At 35.8% G+C, this 21,857-nt stretch overlaps 1 protein-coding gene across 1 annotated transcript in view; it reads right to left on the reverse strand.

Moving 5' to 3' along the window:
• The window catches only part of NDC80 (NDC80 kinetochore complex component), a 47,340-nt gene that overhangs the window by 14,344 nt on the left and 11,139 nt on the right, over positions 1-21,857 (reverse strand). The window contains exons 6-12 of the mRNA XM_045065414.1: positions 20,478-20,567; positions 17,680-17,773; positions 16,365-16,471; positions 15,489-15,633; positions 11,498-11,703; positions 6,524-6,676; positions 3,627-3,716 (exon numbers count right to left, since the gene is read on the reverse strand). Of these exons, the coding sequence (XP_044921349.1) occupies positions 3,627-3,716; positions 6,524-6,676; positions 11,498-11,703; positions 15,489-15,633; positions 16,365-16,471; positions 17,680-17,773; positions 20,478-20,567 (885 nt within the window). The remainder of the gene's footprint in view (positions 1-3,626; positions 3,717-6,523; positions 6,677-11,497; positions 11,704-15,488; positions 15,634-16,364; positions 16,472-17,679; positions 17,774-20,477; positions 20,568-21,857) is intronic.

Below are 21,857 nucleotides of genomic sequence, written 5' to 3' on the forward strand. Positions count from 1 at the left end.
TTCCAATTTTCTCCTCTGACTTCTGATTTGGAATTACTAAGAACAAAGACTGCCTTGAATCTTCCCTTGAAAGAGACTATTACTACCTCCTTACCACCCTGACGGCAGGAAAACTTCAGGGACCTGAACCCTAGACATAGCGTCTCACAGCTGAAGAAGGTTCTGCCTGACATTGGTCCTGTGCAAATGATGGAGACCTCTAAAGCAAATTAAGATAAACTAAGAAGAGAATGAGCGGGACAGTAAGATAGATTGTTTCCTCCCAAGGTGCTGGATCGGGACTTCAGACCTTATCTAAACATGATACCCTCTATTCTTCTCTTTCTTTACTTTGGCATTGGCCTGGAAAGATAAAGCCATCATCTGTATTTCCTAGGCTACTGCTAAGGGAGGTTTTTCTCTGGTATTTGGAACAACTTTTAATTTCAGGCTAGGAGAAAACCGAATTGACCCCTGGTTTGTAAGGTGAATGCAGCAATCCCTGTGATTTAATCCATTAATGGGACAGCCTTACAGGAATGATCTGGGCTCCAACAGGGTTTTTCTTTTTCTGTGGTGGTTATTATTCTGGCTGAATGGCTAATATACAATTGAGCAATGCTTCTTAGGTTATTTAATTGTGCCTCTAACTATCCACAAACTGAGATACCTCACTGGTCACCTCCCTAAATTTAAATTGTCAAGGCAGAAGTGATTTACATGACTCAAAGGCATTCATGACTCAAAATTAGCTTACTTTGACTCTGGCCAAAGTTGTTCTTGGTAATAGGATAGCCCTTGATTATCTTTTAGCCAAGCAGGGAGGTACTTGTGTTGAGGTCAACATTACCTGCTGCACCTGGACTAGCAATTCTGGGGATGATGAAGATCACTGAGGAAGCCACTTTTAAAAAGGTCACTGTTGGTCCCTTTTTATTTATTTGAGATAGAGAGCATGAGAAGGGGTAGGGTCAGAGGGAGAAGCAGACTCCCTGCTGAGCAGTGAGTCTGATGGGAGACCTGATCCTGGGAGTCCAGGGCTCCCTGAGCTGAAGGCAGTCACTTAATCAACTGAGCTATCCAGGTGACCCTTGTCCTCTTCTAAGAGTTTTTCCCAGAATCTCCTTCCTTTGTCTATCTCTTAAGTAGTGTTGTTTCTCAAAATTTGATCCTCTGCCACTTTCCTCTACATAGTCTCAGAAATATCATCCACATTTGGGTTTAAGAACCACCTATATGGTGAAGACTCTTGAAATCTGTATTTTCAGACCTAATCTCTCCCCATGTTCTGAATCTATTACTCTGGCTTCCTTTTGGAGGTCTGTGTTCTGCAGAGGCAAGCTCAATATCACCAGTACAGGGCCGATTAGTTGCACTCATTTTTCCTCCCCAAGGTTGCCCACATTGGAAAAAATGGAAGTTACTGTTGGTACCTCTTTCCCTCCCAGCTTTTACAGTCTGCCAAAAATTGCCTGAGGTCTATCTCAACATTTCCTAAATCTGTACCCTTCCTTCTATTGCTACTGTAATACTTTGGTTTAACTTCTTAACAATTTCAAGTGCTTCTCCACAAGTCACTTTTCTATGACCAAAAGGGTTTTGAAAAATGGGAACCTGATTAGTGTAACCACAGGTCAGTCTTTTCCTCCAAATGGGAGTTTATACTTCATTCAAACTTTTTATATTTATCTACAGCCTATACTATAGTATAGCCTATACTATACAGTAGGCATTAAAAAAAAAGTTTTATTAATTTCAGAGAGCCAGAGAGAGTGTGAGCATGGAGGGCAGTGGGCAGAGAGAGAATCTCAAGCAAACTCCCCACTGGACATGGTGCAGTCCTGACCCCAGAACCCTGAGATCATGACCTGAGCTGAAATCAAGAGTCAAGGATTAACCAACAGAGCCACCCTGGTGCCCCACCTATAGTAGGCATTTTAGAACTCCCTGGGGGTCCCTTCCAAGTTTTCCTGCCTACGGCTTTTTTTTTTTTTTAAAGATTTTATTTATTTATTTGACAGAGAGAGATCACAAGTAGGCAGAGAGGCAGGCAGAGAGAGAGGAAGGGAAGCAGGCTCCCTGCTGAGCAGAGAGCCCAATGCGGGGCTCCATCCCAGGACCCTGAGATCATGACCTGAGCCGAAGGCAGCGGCTTAACCCACTGAGCCACCCAGGTGCCCCCTGCCTACGGCTTTTAAAAAGTTTCAAGTCAGTTTGAAAGTCTGCAGGTTTAGTGCCCATTCCAACGAAAGAGAGAAATCAAACTGAAGGAACTTAAGTGAAGATGTCATCTTAAATATCCCACACACCTGCAGAGTACCTGTTTAAGTAGTCCTAGTTCCTTATCTTCTTTCCATTGTGTGATGTCATAGAAACCCCAAATTATAATAACAATAGTATCATGAAAAGGCCCACTTATCTAATGTTAAAAAGTCTGCTATATTTTTTGAGTGGGGATTCTTTCTAATACAAAGTAAGTTTTGATAGAATTTGTTAACTTGAAAAAAATGTGGGTTACTTGCATAATTTGTGAAATGCATAGGTTTTGTTTCCAGATGAGAAAAACAAATTTCTATTCTGAGCAAAGACAGGATTTTGTACCTTGAAATGCCACAGTACTAGCTGAAGAGCTGAACTAGAGTTTTCCTTCAGTTGTTTGGTGTCATATAAACAATACCTTTTGTGTGCAGTTGAGAAATAGCTTCCTAATCAACTTTAACAATATTTAAAGGTTACTGAATCAATAGTAGTGTTATCTTTTGGTTATATTATTTTTATATTTATATATATTATATTATATTTCAAGTATTTTAGAAGAAGGAATTTTATGAAACCTATTTTTGGAAGTAGACTTCTACTGGCATTTAGTTCCCCTGAATTTCATAGTGCAGAATGAAAAATGTGGTTAATAGAAATCTCTTAATTTATTATAGCTACTTTGCCTCAAGCCCCAAGTGATACATATCTACTTTTAAGGTAGCCATCTGAAATTCCTTATAGTATAAAGAGATATTAAGGGGCACCTGGCTGGCTCAGTCCAAAGGGCATGCAATCTTGATAGCAGGGTTGTAAGTCTGAGCCCCATGTTGGATTTAGAGATTTACTTAAATATATATAAAACTTAAAAAGAAAAAGGGATATTAAATTATCTGAAGTTGAAGGAGATAATTCTCCACTTATTTTTATTTTTATTAAAGATTGTATTTACTTATTTGGCAGAAGCACACACAGCAAGAGAAGGAACATAAGAAGGGGGAGTGGGAGAGGGAAAAGCAGGCTTCCTGCTGAGCAGGGAGCCCAATGCAGGGCTCCATCCCAGGACACCGGGATCATGACCTGACCTGAAGGCAGACACTTAATGACTGAGCCACCCAGACGCCCAGGCAATTATTCATTTAAAATCAAGGATAATTTACTCAGTATTTTATTATTTCATCATCAATGACATGTATAGCCAAGGATGTTTAAGTTATTTTAAAAGTTACCTAAAATGTTTCTAAGTCAAGGGCATACTCAATTCTCCTTTTACATAATATCTTAAAAATTCATTCCTTAAAAGGTACAAATTCATTCCTTAGAAACTACAAACCATCTCTAAGAGTTAAAAATCTTATTTTTGCTTTTAAAAACTACATTTTGTTACTTACCTGTTCTAAAGTATCCTCTAACCCCATTTTTTTATTTAGAGCTTTATTAATTTCTTCTTCAGTTTGGTTCAAGAGTTCCTTGAGTGGTACCTATAAAATACATAGGAATATGGGTTACATATGATATATCTAAGTACAAAAGCTCTCATGAGGCATCTACGTATTGTGATAGAAGGAGCCACTTTTGGAGGAAAAAAAAGTGAAGCCATTTAGTTTTCACACTAAATTAATACACCATAAATAAGACAATAAAAGTAATTTTTTTCTTTAAAGATTTATTTATGAAAGAGAGAGAGAGAAAAAGAGAGAGAGGCAGACAGAGGCATGCAGGGGTGGGGCAAAGGAAGAGGGAGAGAATCTCAAGTAGACTCCCTACGGAGCAAGAAGCCTGACTCCTGGCTTGATCTTTGGACTCTGAGATTATGACCTAAATAGAAGCCAAGATGATGCTCAACCTAGTGAGTCACCCAGGAGTGAGGATAAAACCAATTTTCAATGTAATTTCTGTAACTATAGAATGCAACTTCCTTTTGGTTTTGAATACTTGCAAAATTTTAGATTTGCTTATGGATTCTGGGGATTCACTGCTATTCAAATATTTTATAAATACACTTATTTTAATGCAGTGTCTTTTCTGAAAATAATTTATATTTTTCTCTTTAATCCTTTTCAACTGTTTAATCTTAAAATTATCTGCTTGTATTTCTTCTTTCTGCTATTCATTGGAATTCTGCTAGAATAGCAAGACTTGAAACATAGCATATGTCCACCAGCAGCCAATGACTGGTTGAATAAGCTACACAATGAAGACTCAGAGACTGCAAAAAGAACCACGGACTCCTCGACATACTACTGCAGAGAAATCGCCAGGGTGGGTTTTTCCATGAATAAAGCAAGGTGGGTATCCAGCATAGGCAAATGTTTACCAGTTTATTTAAGAATGATGAAAGTCAGAAACAGCCAGATGGAAAAGATGCATAAGGCAAGGTACTTTGGAAGGGGGACAAAGCTTCCATACCCTCTGGGTGAGCCCTGCATTTCCATGTGTTCACCAACCCTGAAGCTCTCATTGCTTGTATTTCTTATGCTTATCATCTATTCTACTAATTTTCTTTCAACACAGTACCTCATTGTTTCCCATTATTATTATTTTTTTATTGACATCAAACTCACACTTTAAATGATTGAATTGAAATAATTTAAAATGAATTTAATATAAAACTACCTCTTTTAAAGCATACAATTAAATGGCGTTTAGTACATTCAGTGTTGCATTTAGTACATCAGTGTTGTATAAACACCACGTCTCATTCCAAACCATCTTCATCACCAAAAGGAAACCCTGTGGTTACTACCTTTTTTAGTAGGTCTTCTGAAATTACTGTTTTTAATTTTGGCACTCTTTTTTTTTTTTTTTTTTAAAGATTTTATTTATTTGTCAGAGATAGAGGGAGAGAGAACGAGTGAGCACAGGCAGACAGAGAGGCAGGTAGAGGCAGAGGGAAAAGCAGGCACCCTGCCGAGCAAGGAGCCCGATGTGGGACTCGATCCCAGGGTGCTGGGATCATGACCTGAATCGAAGGCAGAGGCCTTAACCTACTGAGCCACCCAGGCGCCCTGATGCAATGCCTCTTTTTTCTTTTCTCCAAATACTATTTGTAACAGTTGGGGTTGCACCTTCTGGATGCTATTTCTATTTTTATTGTTCTATTATTATGTAAAACTCTTTCCAGAGACCATAGTAAAACCTTTCCTCTTTTCTTAGAATGTGAATTCTTTTTGTATTGGGTAATCCTTTCTACACTGATTTGAAGCAAGTAATTATTTTCTTGCATCAGTGTCAAATTACTCAAAATAGTGGTGTGTAAACTATCTGGCTGCCAGCCTGTCTGTCTACCTGCCTACCTAGCTACTGCTTGAGAAACAATTCAGTAAAAGACCGTATGTTTACCGGATGGATTTTTTCTATTGAAAATGAGTCTAGCTTTATTTAATCAAAGTCTGTTCACCAGTAAACTGTGATCTCTGGAAATGCAGGAATTGTATCTTTCTGGGTATTTCATCTCCAGCACCTAGCTGGTGGGGGCATACTATGTATTTAATCAATAATTTACTGAATGCATGAATGACTCTCAAGGGAAAAATGCATAGCTTTAGATCCTGACATTCTTTATTAAAAAACTAAGTATTTTGAAAAGTGTCATTTTTGAAGGGGCCACTAAAATACTAAAATCTGTGAATAATTCAGAAGATGCAATAGAACGATTTAAAAATTTTCTTCCATAAATTATATCCTTGGCCATATTTAAAAATTAGGTGCAGATTTTTCATTATTGACTGGTGTTACTTAATCCCCTGTTATATTTATGCTTTCACACATGACTTCATGAGTGTCCTTATGCCTGAAGCTCTTTCCACAGACCATCCCAATAAATACCTCCTCTTTCAAGATTTCATTCCAGGTTCACCATCTCTGGGGACACTTTTCTTCCCCCCAGTTCTGGCAAGAATTGATCTCAACACCATAACTTGTGAGCATTTCTAATAAAGCACATATATAATAATTATTTATTTACTTAAGAGCAAGGGTCAGGTAATTTTTCTCTTTACAATTCTGATGTCTATATTAAATATAATCAAAGTTTCTATTGGTTATTGGTTTCTAGTTGAGTAAATAAAGTAGGTAGAGAGGAAGAAAAGGCTTTATAATTCAAAGAGGATGGTATAATAAAGACTTTTAAATACCAAAACAAAGGAGGATTAAAAGTTTCAGTGTTTTATTCCTGTGTTCAGTCCTCATTTATGAAGATGCTGAAGTTTAAACTCTTACTTATAATAAATGAACAAGACATTAGTCATATCATTTAAAAATCTTTTGAAGTACTTATAGTACTTACGTAAACTTGAGCTCTGTATTTGACAAGGCAGTTGGCACCAGCTTCAGGATTAAACTTAATTTCAAAGTCATAACCTTTGGAATTTTCAGCACCCTTAGGGATAAGTTTTAATTTTCTGGCCAACTTGTGATACTCTGATAATTGTGTTTCAATCTGTAGGAAGAGAACACAAAAAGGAATGTTAAAGTAAACAAAACAGCCCCTTTCCATATGGTTTTCAATTGGCATTTCTGCAATTATACATAAAAATTACAGTATTTTTTGTAGTTTAGTAATTTGGTTTATTTTAGTAGTAAGGGTGGCAGTTTTAAAATGCAAAGAATGAAAGATTTTATTCACACAAAATCTGTGTAATTTAAAAATTGTAATTAATTAGTAAGCAATATACTACTCTTCTTTCACTTACTGGATAGTTTGGAACGAGAATCCATATTTAGGTATTAATTAAAATTTACTTTAACTGTCAGAGAAATTATGAAACCAAACAAACCTTGGTATCATCAATGTACAAAATAAAACATTTCATTTCTCCAAAATAAGTGAAATGCAATCATAGAAGTCACAAATGTCATTTTAACAAAAATATTTTAATAACAATTCCATATTTCCTGGTCTCCTTCCCTTCCTTTAGGGCTCTGTTCAAATTACATCATCAGAAAGGCTTTTGCTCTATATTTCTCAATCCTCTTTACTTTTATTCATAGCACTTACTAATACCTGATGTATTTATTTACTTTCATTGTAAGCTCCATGAAAGCAGTCCCTGCAGGACTCAGAACAGTGTTTGGCATTTAGGAGGTATCCAATATTTGATTAAATAAATGAATTTGCAGAGTCTAGACAATTTATTTTCATACTGCTTCCTCCATTTCATTTTCTCACTGTTGTTACCTATCTACAAAACTGAAGACTTTGAGTGAAAGAATGCAATGGGGGAAGAGCACCCACTGAAACTTAATTTGTAATTTCCAAAAATTTATCAGCTCTCAAAAGCAAGGCTACTTATATATTAATATGTATATATTACACTTAAGATTTTAAAAAGTTATTTATTTATTCATTTAAGTAATTTCTACACCCAAAGTGGGCTCAAACTCATGACCCCAAGATCAAGAGTTGCAAGATCTTCAGATGAGTTAACGAGGTGCCCCACATTTAAGATTTCTTACTAATGAATCAGGAAATAATTTCAACTACTCTAATTTCTAAGATAGTAGCTCTCTAAGGATTATTAAAATGTGTAGGCTCTGTTTGTCCTTGTACTAACTGGTTTTATAGGTAGTTGCTTCTGTTCTTCACCAGCAGTTTATTTATCTGAATGAAAACAATTTTCACAAGCCCATGCACTTACTGCAGGGAGAGCAAATGTGTGGCACATTTATTCTTCCCACACGCAACTCAGAGAGTGAAAGCCAATCACACATTTTCCTGATGAGATGTTGGTTCAATGGTTATCTTAACATAGATATCCAAAAAGCTACACTAGCCGGAGGTGGCATGTGGAATAAAAATTAATTCAGAAAAAAAGATGATGGATCAAATGTTCATATTAAATTTTTGCATTCTGCTATCATTTTTTAATCTCGCTCTCATCTAGTACCCTAAAGTTTTCTTCTCACTGTGTATGGCTTACTCTGCTCTAATCAGATCACTGCTTACCTATTTCCCACATAATTTTCTTCTTTTGCGTGATCCTCCAAAATAAAAAACAGCATTTATACAGCTAATTTTAGCTAGTCAAACTCAAGAGTTCATCTTGTCCAGAGATTCATAACTTCCCCATTGTCACACAGTGCTTGAGAAATAAAATATATTAATGTTTGTTGAAGGAGCTTATTTCAGATTCACTGATGTAGTTTAACCACACCTTACTTTATTAATAAGGAAACTGAGACTATGAGAGGTGAGATAACATGCTGAGTTCAAACAGGTATATGATGGAAAATCCAGGGTTAAAATACAGGTTTACCAAATTCTAGGTTCAAAGACTTTTGGGATCACCACCACTACAGCCTAGTTCTTATAAATGTCTATGTTTTCCCTTAATACACAGGGACAGAGGTTATCTAGAGGGTAGGATGAGGGAGTAAAGATAGTCAAGGCAAAGCAAAAGTATGGTGAAACAGGGATTTAAAAAAAAGAGGCAATGTTTACTGCTCATACTGAACTGTTCTTTCCAGATGAAAAATTACATATGTAGGTGTGCAAACTACAGATTTTTAAAAATATAAAAGAGTTAAAACCCAAGAAACTATTTGTATTATGCCTATAATGTACTTTATAAGGCAACCAGGATGAGAAACCAATATTGTCCCTTTGGGCGAAAAGAGATGCTTTGAATTACTTTTTTCATTTTAACAGTGATAAATATTTTTAAGAAATAATGTACTAAGGAAAGTGCCGGCACTAATATGATACAAAACCACATTACCTTTGAAGCAAAATGAGACTAAATCTTTCTCAGTGAGGTATATATTTTAGTACTATACCTACCAATAAACAAACATTATAACTGAAAATACTAGGGTAGAACACTTCGAAGGTTAATTTTGAAACTCTCTAGTTTATTTTTTCCATTAAAAAAAAAGCCCTTTGAAAGACACATTTTATTACCTTTTCTTAAAAAAAGAGTCTTAAATAACTTTTCTTAAGAATGCAATAGTGTATAATAGCAGAAAAGATCACTTTGGAATTATTTGATAGGAAAGTTTTATTTGGTTCCTAGATAACCTGTTAACTTATTGCTGTCTTAGAATATGTTGGTGTCACATGCACGATTACGCTAAATCATTAAGAAAAAGTTCATACCTACTGAGAGCTACATTAAAGAGTAATAAAGACTGCATAGGTAGCAAGAAGTATAGCAAACAGAAGTATAGAACATTTATTAAGGGATTGCCAACAAAAATAAGGATAATCTTTAATTATCTAGAAATTCATATGGCCAATATGCACACTTTCTCAACAATGTTGGCTAAAAGAATAATGTGCTACCTATAAAACTGAAGTGAAGGCGCGCCTGAGTGGCTCAGGGGTTAAAGCCTCTGACTTTGGCTCAGGTCATGATCCCGGGTTCTGGGATCAAGCCCTGCATTGGCTTCTCTGCTCAGCAGGGAGCCTGCTTCCACCTCTCTCTGCCTACCTCTCTGCCTGCTTGTGATTTCTGCCTGTAAAATAAATAAATAAAATCTTAAACAAACAAAGAAACAAACAAAAAACTGAAATGAAGTCAAGTAATTTGGTTTTGGTGAAAGTCACTAGTGGCTGCTGTTAGGAATCTGACAGAAACTTTTAAATCCCCTTATTGCATTTGACAATGCTAATTCCTTCCCGACTTCCTTTCTCAGTTTCTATCCTTGTGATCTTTCTGGCTAGTCCTCAGTTACTTTTAGGTTTCTCTTGAGGAACCTTTGTCCACTTTAAGATGCTGGTGCTCCCTTCCTCCTGTGAATTCTTCCTTGGTGAATTCATCTACCCTTGTGGTTTCAGTCACAATACATACTGATTTTTACTTAATCTACATTGCAAACCCTCATATTTTATGCTGAGGTTCAGACTCAAAGAAAAATAGCCTGTTAAATATGTTCACTTGGATGCTCCATGGACATAACAGGTCCAGCATACCGTCCCTATTCCTGACTGGCCACTTCTCTTCTATTTTGGAGTAAGCACCAAGCCAGACACGGTGAATGCACCCTTTTTCTTTTATCAGGTCTTATTCACTCTACCTCCTAAGAGCACCTCCTAAGTAGTCAGAATCCACCCACTTCTTTGAATCTCCACTAGCACTATCTAAATCTAGCTCATAACTTCTTACTGCATTACTTCCACAGATCCTTATCTGTTTTGCTCCCTTCCAATCCATTTTTCACATGACCAAAAATGAGATCTTTCTGAAATGTCATATGTTTAAAAATCGTAAGGGCTTCTTGGAGCTTTCAGGATAAAGTCCAAACTTTCAAATATGAAAAGAATCATTATTGTCTGGTATATGCTTTTTCTCTTGAGTTTTCTCTTTTGGTGTGCCCTTATCCCATGCTATTAAGCTCCAGCCATATGAAAAGATTCTGATGCTAGAGTACAACACACTATTTTCTCTCTGACCTTGCCCATATACTTGTTTGCTGACTCCCCTACCCTTGCCAAGAGAACTCTTTTTTTTTTTTTAAAGATTTTATTTATTTACTTGAGAGAGAGACAGTGAGAGAGAGCATGAGCGAGGAGAAGGTCAGAGGGAGAAGCAGACTCCCCATAGAGCTGGGAGTCCGATGTGGGACTTGATCCCGGGACTCCAGGATCATGACCTGAGCCGAAGGCAGTCGTCTAACCAACTGAGCCACCCAGGTGTCCCTGCCAAGAGAACTCTTACTTATACTTCCCAAATCAGTCCAGATGTTACCTCTTCAAGGAAACCTTTCTAAAAATTACCTCATACAACTTCCCACACCACAAACACTACATTTGCATTAAGAATACTGTATGTTTCCTCAATACCCTGTGCAAACATCTTTTAGAGGTCTGATCACATGGTCTCATATCAACTAGACTGGACGTTTCTTTAGGGGAGAGTCTGTCTTTATATCTTTATTCTTCTGAGCTCAGCATGGGAAGTGGCACACAGCAGATGTTAAACAAATGTTTGAATGGTGAATAGGTAAATAAAGGATGACTCAAATCCTCTTCTAGAATAAAAGGCATGTGATTTATGAATATTATTTTCATGGACTTAAGAGACATTTTTGCTTATTTCTTGGTCACTGCTAAAAAATAGACTACCTTAAATCTGATGGAGAGAAATTGGGGTGTTATTGGAAGTGACATGTGTGTTTTAGGGATGAGCGTGTTTTAGTAAAATGTCAATGCTAAAGTTTTAACTCTTAGCCAATTTATTCTCCCCACTCAGTTTTTCTTAATAGGTGTAGACCTTTATGAATGTCAGCTCTAAGATGCCACTGTGGAAATGGGATGACATACCGCCTCTTTTCCTCTGGCATATTTTAGCTCTTCATTCCATAACTGCTGTTGTTCAGCCTCTAGGTCCTTGGTTAATTTATTAATGGTCTGTTGCAATTCATTTCTTTCATGATTTATTCTTTCGATGTCTGCAACTGAGTACTTCTGGTTATCGACAATATTCTGCAGGCGAGTATTCTCCTGTTTCATTGTTTCACATTCTAGCTCTGCATCGAAGAAAACAAATTTGTTAAGTTCTTTCAATTCCTACAAAGAAATTGAGGCCATTATTTATTTATTTTTCAAACATTGTTGAAGCCGATTTAAATTTTTTTAAAAGATTTTATTTATTTATTTATTTGACAGACAGAGATCACAAGTACTGGCTGAGAAGCAGGCAGAGAGAGAGGAGGAAGCAGGCTCCCTGCTGAGCAGAGAGCCTGATGTGGGGCTCAATCTCAGGACCCTGAAATCATGACCTGAGCTGAAGGCAGAGGCTTTAACCCACTGAGCCACCCAGGCACCCCAGATTTAAAATTTTTTAACTCATCCCTACACCCAACGTAGGGCTCAAATTCACAACTCCAAGATCAGGAGTGGCATGCTCTACTCACTGAGCCAGCCATGCACCCTGATGCCATTATGGAATAGAACTGATTAATATGTCTAAATTTCCAAGTTATGTACATGTATATTTTTCTCTTCTCTTTGTGGGGATGATTCTATTTGATCTCACCTTGTTAATAACATTTCTGAAAGATGATACAACTAAAATTTTATGTTAGAAACTTACTTCCCTATTGGCTTGCATGATTTTCAGAAAGTGCTACATGAAAAAAATATGGCCCCACACATAATGATTAAGAATTATTACACTTAGGGCACCTGGGTGGCTCAGTGTGTTAAGCCGCTGCCTTCGGCTCAGGTCATGATCTCAGGGTCCTGGGATCGAGTCCCGCATTGGGATCTCTGCTTAGCAGGGAGCCTGCTTCCTCCTCTCTCTCTCTCTCTGCCTGCATCTCTGCCTACTTGTGATCTCTCTCTGTCAAATAAATAAATAAAATCTTTAAAAAAAAAAAAAAAGAATTATTACACTTAAAAGGAATAGTCTGCCAATGTTCAGTTCAAATGATTTTTATACTCCAGCATGATTCTCAGCAATAATCAAAAACCCCACAAATTCTTCACAAATATAAAAATATTTATATTTAAATACATCACTTTATTCTTATTCATGGGCATTTTCAGTAGTTTGATCAAACAGTAAGTAACTACAGTGGTTAAGTTCTTGCTCTACTTACCAAAAATTTTTTTTAAGTATTTATTTATTTGAGAGAGTGTGAGTACAGGTGGGAGGGGCAAAGTGAGAGAGAGAGAATCTCAAGCAGACTCCACACTAAGCAGAGCCTGATATGGGGCTTGATCTTGATCCCAGGACCCCAAAATCATGACTGGTGCTGTAACCAAGAGTCATATGCTTAAATGACTGCACCACCCAAGTGCCCTTCTATTTGCCAAAATTTATAAGCAAGAATGAGTATATTATTGTACTAAGACAAAATGATACTTACGAACAGGAAATGATCATGCAAAGGGCAAGAAACGTTATCAAACTTAAAATATTTGGGGTTATACAGAATGGTATTTTCCAACCTTTTGTTATTCACAGCTTATAAAGAATATGGCAGTACTTTTAGGCAGGCTGGAATAGATGGATGAGAATATGCATGACCAAATGGGCCAAGACAATGATTCCATGGCTTTACAGGATCAAGATCTTAGCTTTGTTATAACTCATTATTGTAGCACTGTTCTTGTGAAGTCCCACATTTGAGTTCAATATAAAAATAGATGAAGTAAAACATTATATATCACAGGAATCTGTACAATGTACATCCATCCATCTATCTATCTTCCTATCTCTAGATCTATTTATATCCAGACAGTTTAATTAGGTCTTTTTGATTCTTGGCTGTGAGTGACTTTAAATAATCATGAAAGGGGCGCCTGGGTGGCTCAGTGGGTTAAAGCCTCTTCCTTCGGCTCAGGTCATGATCTCAGGGTCCTGGGATCAAGCCCCACATTGGGCTCTCTGCTTAGCGGGTAGCCTGCTTCCCCCTCTCTCTCTGCCTGCCTCTCTGCCTACTTGTGATCTCTGTCTGTCGAATAAATAAATAAAATCTTTAAAAAAATTATGAAACTTAAAATACTCAGAATAAAAACATCTTAGTTTAAGTTATAAAATTATCCCAAATTAAATCAATCTAGAATAGTAAATGATGGCTAAAGTATCTCTTTCACCTCTTTAGCTTGCAATTATGGGGAAAAAATTCTCACAAGAAAAGTAGGAATATGAAAATTCTCTTGATAAATACCAATGAGGAAGACAGACTATTATAAAGTATTGAGTTACAAATAGGTTTTTTTCGAACATATTTTATTTATTTGTCAGAGAGCGAAAGTGAGCACAGGCAAAGGAAGCGGCAGGCAGAGGGTGAAGCAGGTTCCCTGCTGAGCAAGGAGCTGATATGGGACTCCATTCCAGGACTCTGGGATCATGACCTGAGCTGAAGGTAGATGCTTAACTAAATGACCCATCCAGGCATCCCTGCCTTACAAATATTGTTATGATAAAAAATTAGTTTATGGCTTCTTGTCATCACGGAGAACAAATGTTAGGGACCAACTGTAAATTATTTAAAGGCTTGGTTTAGAGCAAATCTAATATATGTAATCAGAATTATTTGGAAAAATTAAGCTGATTTAAACAAATACTCCATATAATTATTATCTTTGACTTGACAGATGGTTAATATTATATAGACTAAGCATTAAATCAAATATCCTAAGGACTATCTACACAAATCCTATGTGAGACAGACACAGTCTGTAAAATCCTGTAAGAATAAAACTGAAGTGGACAAACACCTACAAAATAGTACAATAGGTCCATAGGATTATTCATTTTGTAAAGTGCCATCCAATGGCTCTGTGATTTATGAATACTTCCCTTTGCTTGCCTTCTGGCAGTACAGAAATATCAATCCATGTGTTACAGTATTTTTAATTTTACAGTTATGACTGATATGTGCTTATGAAAAACAAGGTTAGGAACTCACAGGATATAAACAGACTTTCTTTAATTGGGCTTTTGCTTCCAAAGAATTGTAGTACTTTCATCTTTCCATCTTACTTTTTCAATCAGCTTAAGTTGCCAAGTGGTTTAGGAGGTAGTAGTAATAAGACAATTCTAGCAGACTGAAGCCAGGAGAGGTTTAAGAATCTGGCTTATTAATTACAAGGCAGAATAGAATATATATTTATATCAGGTATCATATGTTTTTAGATTAGGTCCCTCTTGGCTTTAAAAAATCAGACAACAGAACATGTTAGAAGGTGTATTAGGTTGAATAATGGTTACCCAAACATATGAAATCCTAAATTTGTAAATCTTTATTTGGAAAAGGGTTTTTTGCAGATATTATTAAATATTTTGAGATGAGATTATCTCATCTCATTATTATGCCCTGGATTATCCAGTGGGTCCTAAATGACATCATAAATGTTCTTAAAAGATAGAGGCTGAGAGAAACAAACACAAACAGAAGAGGAGACACACATACAGAGACAAGGCAATGTGTGGGTGAAGGCAGAAATTGGAGTGACATGGTCAAAAGCTCAGGAATACCATCAGGAAACAGAAGCTGGAAGAGACAAGGAATGAATTCTTCCCTAGAGTCCTTGGAGGGAGCTTGGCTGTGCTAAATTTTGAACTTATGGCCTTTAGAACAAATTTCTATTTTTCTAATCTACCAATTTTGTGGGTTTTTTCGATAGCAGCCTCAGAAAACCAATATATGCAGAAGGCATTGAAAATTTGGTGGCCTGCTATAGCCAATTCATCATTAACGAAAAAATGATATGGATGACAAAGTTGTCTGTGTATGTGATAAACCCCAGGCAGGTCCCCATTCCAGTCTGAAGGTCCTCTTTTAGCATTGGTTGTGCTTACCTACTCTAGAGATTTCTTCATCAAGACCATTCAGTTTCTGGTCAAGAATGGCTGAATGAGACTCCAAATTGCTCATATATGCCTGATATTTTTGAACATCTGCTTGTAAGGAAGTTTTCAATTTTCTCAATGACTCCAGACGATTCTTTAAAAGAAAAAAAAAATTCTAATTGATAACCATTCCTTTACTTGAAAATAACACAATATTTTAAAATTCATCTTAGAGAAAGGTATATTAGCATTTTCTATCCCTTTTAGAGGGAGCCAAAGAACTAAAAGGGAACTTTGCTGTTATGTTATTACCTAATTAAGAAAAGGTACTTTTTGGGAAGTCAGTTTGGGATACAAAAAGTCAAGGGCCAGAATGAATAAGAAGAAACATTTAAAATCTGATGTTTTACAGAACAGTCTAGGCAATTCATTAATATTAAAACCCCAAATAAAATTAGGTATCTGGATATTATCATCTAGCTTTTAGAAAGCTCTTAGAATACAGTAACATTACATAAACACACTTATCGCCATTCCCTTTTCATTAACTCAGGGCTTCTTATAAATTGTGCTCCCTAGAGGTGTGAAACATGGGGATCTTGTTCAAAAGATCTTTTTGGACTTATGTAAATAGGTAAGACTCTTTCATCATATTCTGAACACCATTAGTTCAAGACTGAGAGATCACAAGGGAAAACAAAGCTCTAGAGATACCAAACATGTTTTCATGGAGAGTTCTGTCCTATGTAAAAACATTTAAGAAGCTTATTTTGTTAATTTTTTTTTTTTTTGGATAAAGAAATAGCTGGTGTTCTCTAAGGAGATCCAATAGTCCAAAACAGCTAAGTATATAAACCTATTCATGAAATAAACATGTTTACTAACCGGTTCTTTTTCTCTTTCTTGTTCCAATCTTGCAATCTGTTCATTCAGTGCTTTGTTTTTTGTTGCTAATGATTCCAGCTTGGAAGCATCTACATTAAACAAATCCTCTGGAGAGAAAACCCCAAAACTTAGTAAGATCTCAATTCTGCCTAGAAACATTTATCCCCTGGGTCTTCACCATTGCTCTTTCCCTTATTTCCTTTTTGGTCTCTGCTCAGAATGCTACCAGTGAAGGATATCCTACCCTGTAAAGTAGCAAACCTTTCCATTCACTACACTTTCTACCCTCTTACCTTGCTTTATGTTTGTTCTTGGAGTTACCACCCTTTGATTTATGGTTTTTAATTTGATTATTATATCTAGTAGAGGTAACTTCCTAGGACAGGGATTTTCTATCTCTTATTCATTACTGTATCCTCAGTGCCTAAGGTGACTTGCCCACTGTAGGTATACAATAAATATTGTGTCAATAAATGAATTCACTAGATGCTTTTTATATTAGATCACTATGAATTTTCCTCTTTTAAAATGAAACATCATTTACCTTGCTCCCTTTCTTATGCTGACAAGCTGAAACTGTCTTGTTATTTCAGGAAGATACGTCTAATGGGAACATAGGGGAAATGCTTTCACCTTTTGTGCCGATAGTGGCAAGGTGATATTCTCCTGTTTTGATTGATTTCATTGAAGAAATAGTTTTACACATCTTAAATTTATCTGTTTTAGCCACCATTCTACCATTTTACATTTAAGACTATTTCAATAAAGGAAAAAAGATTAAATTAATTCCTCTGGACCACTTTAGAGTTAGCTAGGAAATACTGAATGTCCCTAGGTTATAACAGAGTGGAAATATAATGAAGAATTTCTTTCATTGGAAATATAATGGTTCATTAACTGCCTGTCACACATTTTGAAGGGACCTTAAGACTTCTCACTAATTGGTAATTTCTCAAACAATAAAGCAAGAATATCATAGGAATATCACAGGAATAACATTTGCTGTTTATCTTCTGTGTTCCTGGTAGTGTGTCTGATACTCAACATACATGGCCACCTAATCTTGCAAAACCTCATTAGACAGGTTAAGTAATTTGTTAAGGTCACGTAGCCAGGAAGAGGTTTGCCTCCAAAACTGGAATTCTTTCCTGCTTACTATCACTTCTCTCCACCAAAGAAACAATGAAGACAAAAATTAGTAGGCATGCAAACACATTTAGAGTAGTTCACATAAACTGGGTGTGGATTTTACCACTCCACAAAAAGAGTTTAATACATGAGTAATAGCAAGCACACTAGGAATGAGAACACTTACTCAGCTTTGACTGCAACTCTGCATTCATCTCTTCAAAACTGTCAGCCCCAGTCATGAAACTCTCATAGCATTTTATGGTGTAGTCCAAAAACAACTGATTGGGTTAAGCAGATTTAAAAACAAAGCTATTATTCTCTATTTAGTTTGTTTCATTTTTCTAAGTGAAAATTTAAACTTGAATTAAAAAAAAAAAGAAAAGTCAGGAATACTTAGTTATAAGAACTCCTATAAATGAGACATAAACCTAGGATCTATCATTAATTATGTTGCACAGATTTACTCAGTCTGCTACTTGTAATGTGACTGAAAATAATAAAGAACAACTTAAATTTGGATAAAGGTGATACTTCGTAAACAATAAAGAAACCATACATTCAGAATTTTGAGGTTAAACAAGGAAGCTTATTAATAAATATAAGTCAACATAAAATGCTCATTCATCTTTATGCAATTAACCTTATGAAAAACTTAAATGAATTGATGATGATGTAAAGTCCAATTAAACTGAATGTCCCTAGGTTATAACAGAGTGGAAATATAATGAAGAATTTCTTTCATTGGAAATATAATGGTTCATTAACTGCCTGTCACACATTTTGAAGGGACCTTAAGACTTGAAAATCAGAATGAAGGCTGTAGTTACATTGTTAACTTCAGTCTAAAAAGAATGGCATGGTTAGTAGATATCTAAATAGTAGAATATTAGCATTCTTAATATTTATCCAAGAGAAAAAAACACTATATTTTGCCATTACGAGGTGTTTTGGTCACTGAAGATGTGTGCTTTGTTAGGAGGTACGGATGACTGATTAGAATTTTCCAAAGCCTATATGAAATAAATATCCCTCAAGACAAACCAATTCCCTTTGCGCTGATTCTTTGCTAATTAAACAACCTCCATATTACTTGGTTGATATGGAAAGGGTATCCTAAATAGGCAGTATGAGTATTCCTCTAACTAGAAAGGTATACCACTGATGATAAATTAATATATTTTCACTCTATTTCAGATCAGTTTCTGGTGAATTTGGTGACAGTGAATCAGTTTCTTTAAGCTTGGTCAATTTTGATTTTGCAGATATAAAAAAAATCAAATTTCTACAGTCAAATGCTCTGCTACTAACAAACTGAGTTTCTGGATCCACAAGGTGAGGCTCAGAATCTGGCGAAATTGTATACTTTGATAACCTTCTTTAATTTAAAATATTTTCAAATAATATTTTATATAGAGCAGTGCTTTAAAATTTCTAAAGTCCTGTTCTTGTATATTGTCATTTGAAATAACAGCTAAAATTACAAGAATAACTTTTACTGGTTTAACCTTCAGGATAAATGTTAAAAAATTTAATATTTAGTAAGTGTTATATTTGGCTGCAAAATGAGGTACAGATAAATCTAGTCCAGGGCACATATTGTAACACGGGAGAATTCTCTGGGGTAGGATCCAAGGCTTTCTAACTGCTTCTCCAGCAGGGATCATTGCTGAAGCAGTAAAAGGTATGGTTACTCTGTTTAAAAAAAAAAAAAGTAATCATACCTCCTTGACCTATTTCCCAGGTAGTAATAAAAATTGAGACTAAAGTTTCTTGCCAATTTCTTTTTATTGCAAATGCTCCAAAGAGTGCTGATTAGAATTAGCACAGAAAGTAAGTTTTCTTTTTAGGGACCTGCATGGTGATTGATCTTTTACATGTGCTAGGGCACATTAATTTTAATCTTAATATTATAAATCTATTCCTTAGAGGTAGTATTTGCTTTATTCAGACACATACATTTGCTTATTTTAGGAAATAGGGTGAGGTTAGTTACATAGTTTAGGCTCCAGTAAAGTACGGATTGGGAACCAACTTAGATCATGTTTACTTTTATCTCAATCTCTTTTGGAAGTGGTACCTTGGATCTAAGTGGTAATACGCCTAACTAAAAAGGCCAAAACAAAACATAAACCCTACATGTAGTATTTTAAGACTTATGTTTTCTATTGACAAAGAACTATCTTAGACTTATGTTGCCAGTACTGCTATCTTCATTATAAAAGGTAGGCAAGGAAAGAAATGTTGTATTTATATATAAGAAAATAACATGTTACGATTTAATTCCAATTTCCATGCTTTTCTACTTACTTAGTTAACATTTAATTAATTATTTTTTAAAAAAAGATTTATTTATTTTAGAGAGAGAGAGTGCACAAGTGAGTACATAAGCATGTGGCCGCTCATGGGGGAGAAGGAGCAGAGGGGGAGGGAGAAAGTCTCAAGCAGAATCCAAGCTGGGCATGGAGCCAGCTGCAGGACTCGATCCCTGAGATCGAGTCATGACCCTGAGATCATGACTTGAGCTGGACACTTAACCAACTGCACCACCCATGTGCCTCCCTTAGTTAACATTTAAAATTTCTATGCCTATTTAATTTTAAGAAATTACAATGTGATTCCAAGAATAAATTTAAGATGAAAAAAATTCAATTTTAAAATTTTTCAGGAAGCAAAAAGACAAACCCTACAAAAGACTATATTAATTTTTTTTTAAAAAGATTTTAATTTATTTTTGGGAGAGATAGAGTAAGAGAGCATGAGCGGGGGGAGGAACAGAGAGAGAAGCAGAGCCCCCACTGAGCAGGAACCTGAGGTAGGGCTCTACCCCAGGACCCTGGGATCACGACCTGAGCCAAAGGCAGACAACTGACTGAACCAAAGGTAGACAACTGACTCAGCCACCTAGGTGACTGACTGCATTAATTTCAATAGTGACACAGTTAAAATACCAAGGTAACTAATGTTTGTGTTAATGTAAGGTACCTTATTATGCATAATTCCATCTTCAGTTTCTTCTCCCCAAGGTTGTCCGTCATCAAATAAAGGTGAGCTTTCTTTCATGGCATTATGTAACTAGTAAGTACACAAGCAACATATTTAAGTTGATGAAATGTGAGAAAAACACATAGCTTTCATGTTTTGTAACATTTGATTTAGTGTCACTTTTAGAAGCATTTACATTATTGCAGGGCTGAAAGTCTTTAGATTATATTATTGAGCATTAAAATGTAATCCTTTTGCTATTTTAGCAACTTAATCCATTAGAATTAGAAAAGGATGGATTCCATATTTACTTCTACAAAATATGCTGATGTTTATACTACTACTAATTCATTGAGAGATAATACACGTTTTGATGGAACTCTGAGAAACTTAAAAAAAAGCCTGCCACATTAAAGATGAACCAAAAAGGATTATTCTTCTTTTATATGAACTCAAATTTGGTGCTTAAATGTTATCTACAGACTCCTTCAGTATGTATAAATATGAACTTCAGATTGATCACAATATGAAATATTCAGAAATGCAATTGTTAAAGCTTAAAAGTGATAACAGATAATACATTATAGCAAAACAGATGTTTATAATAGTAAGCCAAAAGGAAAATGGCTAAGGGTTTTTAAGGCAAAGAAATTCCATTTTGGAACACCTATTTTTATAAATTGTTTTAAAAATACAACCTTCCAAACATGAAAAAAATCACTAGAAAATGTAAATAAAATTGCTATGAAATGTAAACTTATAAATGTGTATCTAGTATAATGCATTAGGAATGAAAAAGGAATGTGGTTTCTACTAAAAATATTTCATTAATTTTTCTTATCCCAGAACTTACATATCAGATTCCTAAGTTCTTAGCCCAGAGTTGCTTGCCAGATCTACTTCTATCCTATTCCAAAGACACTCATATAAGACTTTTTGTACATCTAAGGTGAAGGCAGGCAAACTCTATTAACTCATCTTTTACAACTTCTTCCCTTGACAAGGCCTCAGTAATCAGATTTTTAAAAATTTATTTATTTTTAAAGATTTTATTTATTCATTTGAGAGAGATAGAGATGGAGAAAGAGAGAGAGCACAAGCAGGGGGAGAGGCAGAGGGAGAAGCAGACTCCCACGGAGCTGGTAGCCCAACATGGGGCTTGATCCCAGGATCCCTTCAGGCTTGATCATGACCTGAGCGAAGGCAGATGCTTAACCATCTGAGCCACCCAGGTACCCCACAGTGAGATTTAACTAAGTCTGAAAGACATGTAGGGCAGAGCCCAAGATGAAGAACAGAATCTTCTACCTTGTTATCAGGGTAGATAAGTGTTTCTGTTGATTTGTCAAAGGTCCATGTGAAAATTCTTGATTCTCCATT

The sequence above is a fragment of the Mustela putorius genome, unplaced genomic scaffold (assembly GCF_011764305.1).
Source record: "Mustela putorius furo isolate JIRA1106 unplaced genomic scaffold, ASM1176430v1.1 tig00003858_pilon_pilon_pilon, whole genome shotgun sequence".
In the NCBI taxonomy this organism is placed as follows: Eukaryota; Metazoa; Chordata; class Mammalia; order Carnivora; family Mustelidae; genus Mustela; species Mustela putorius.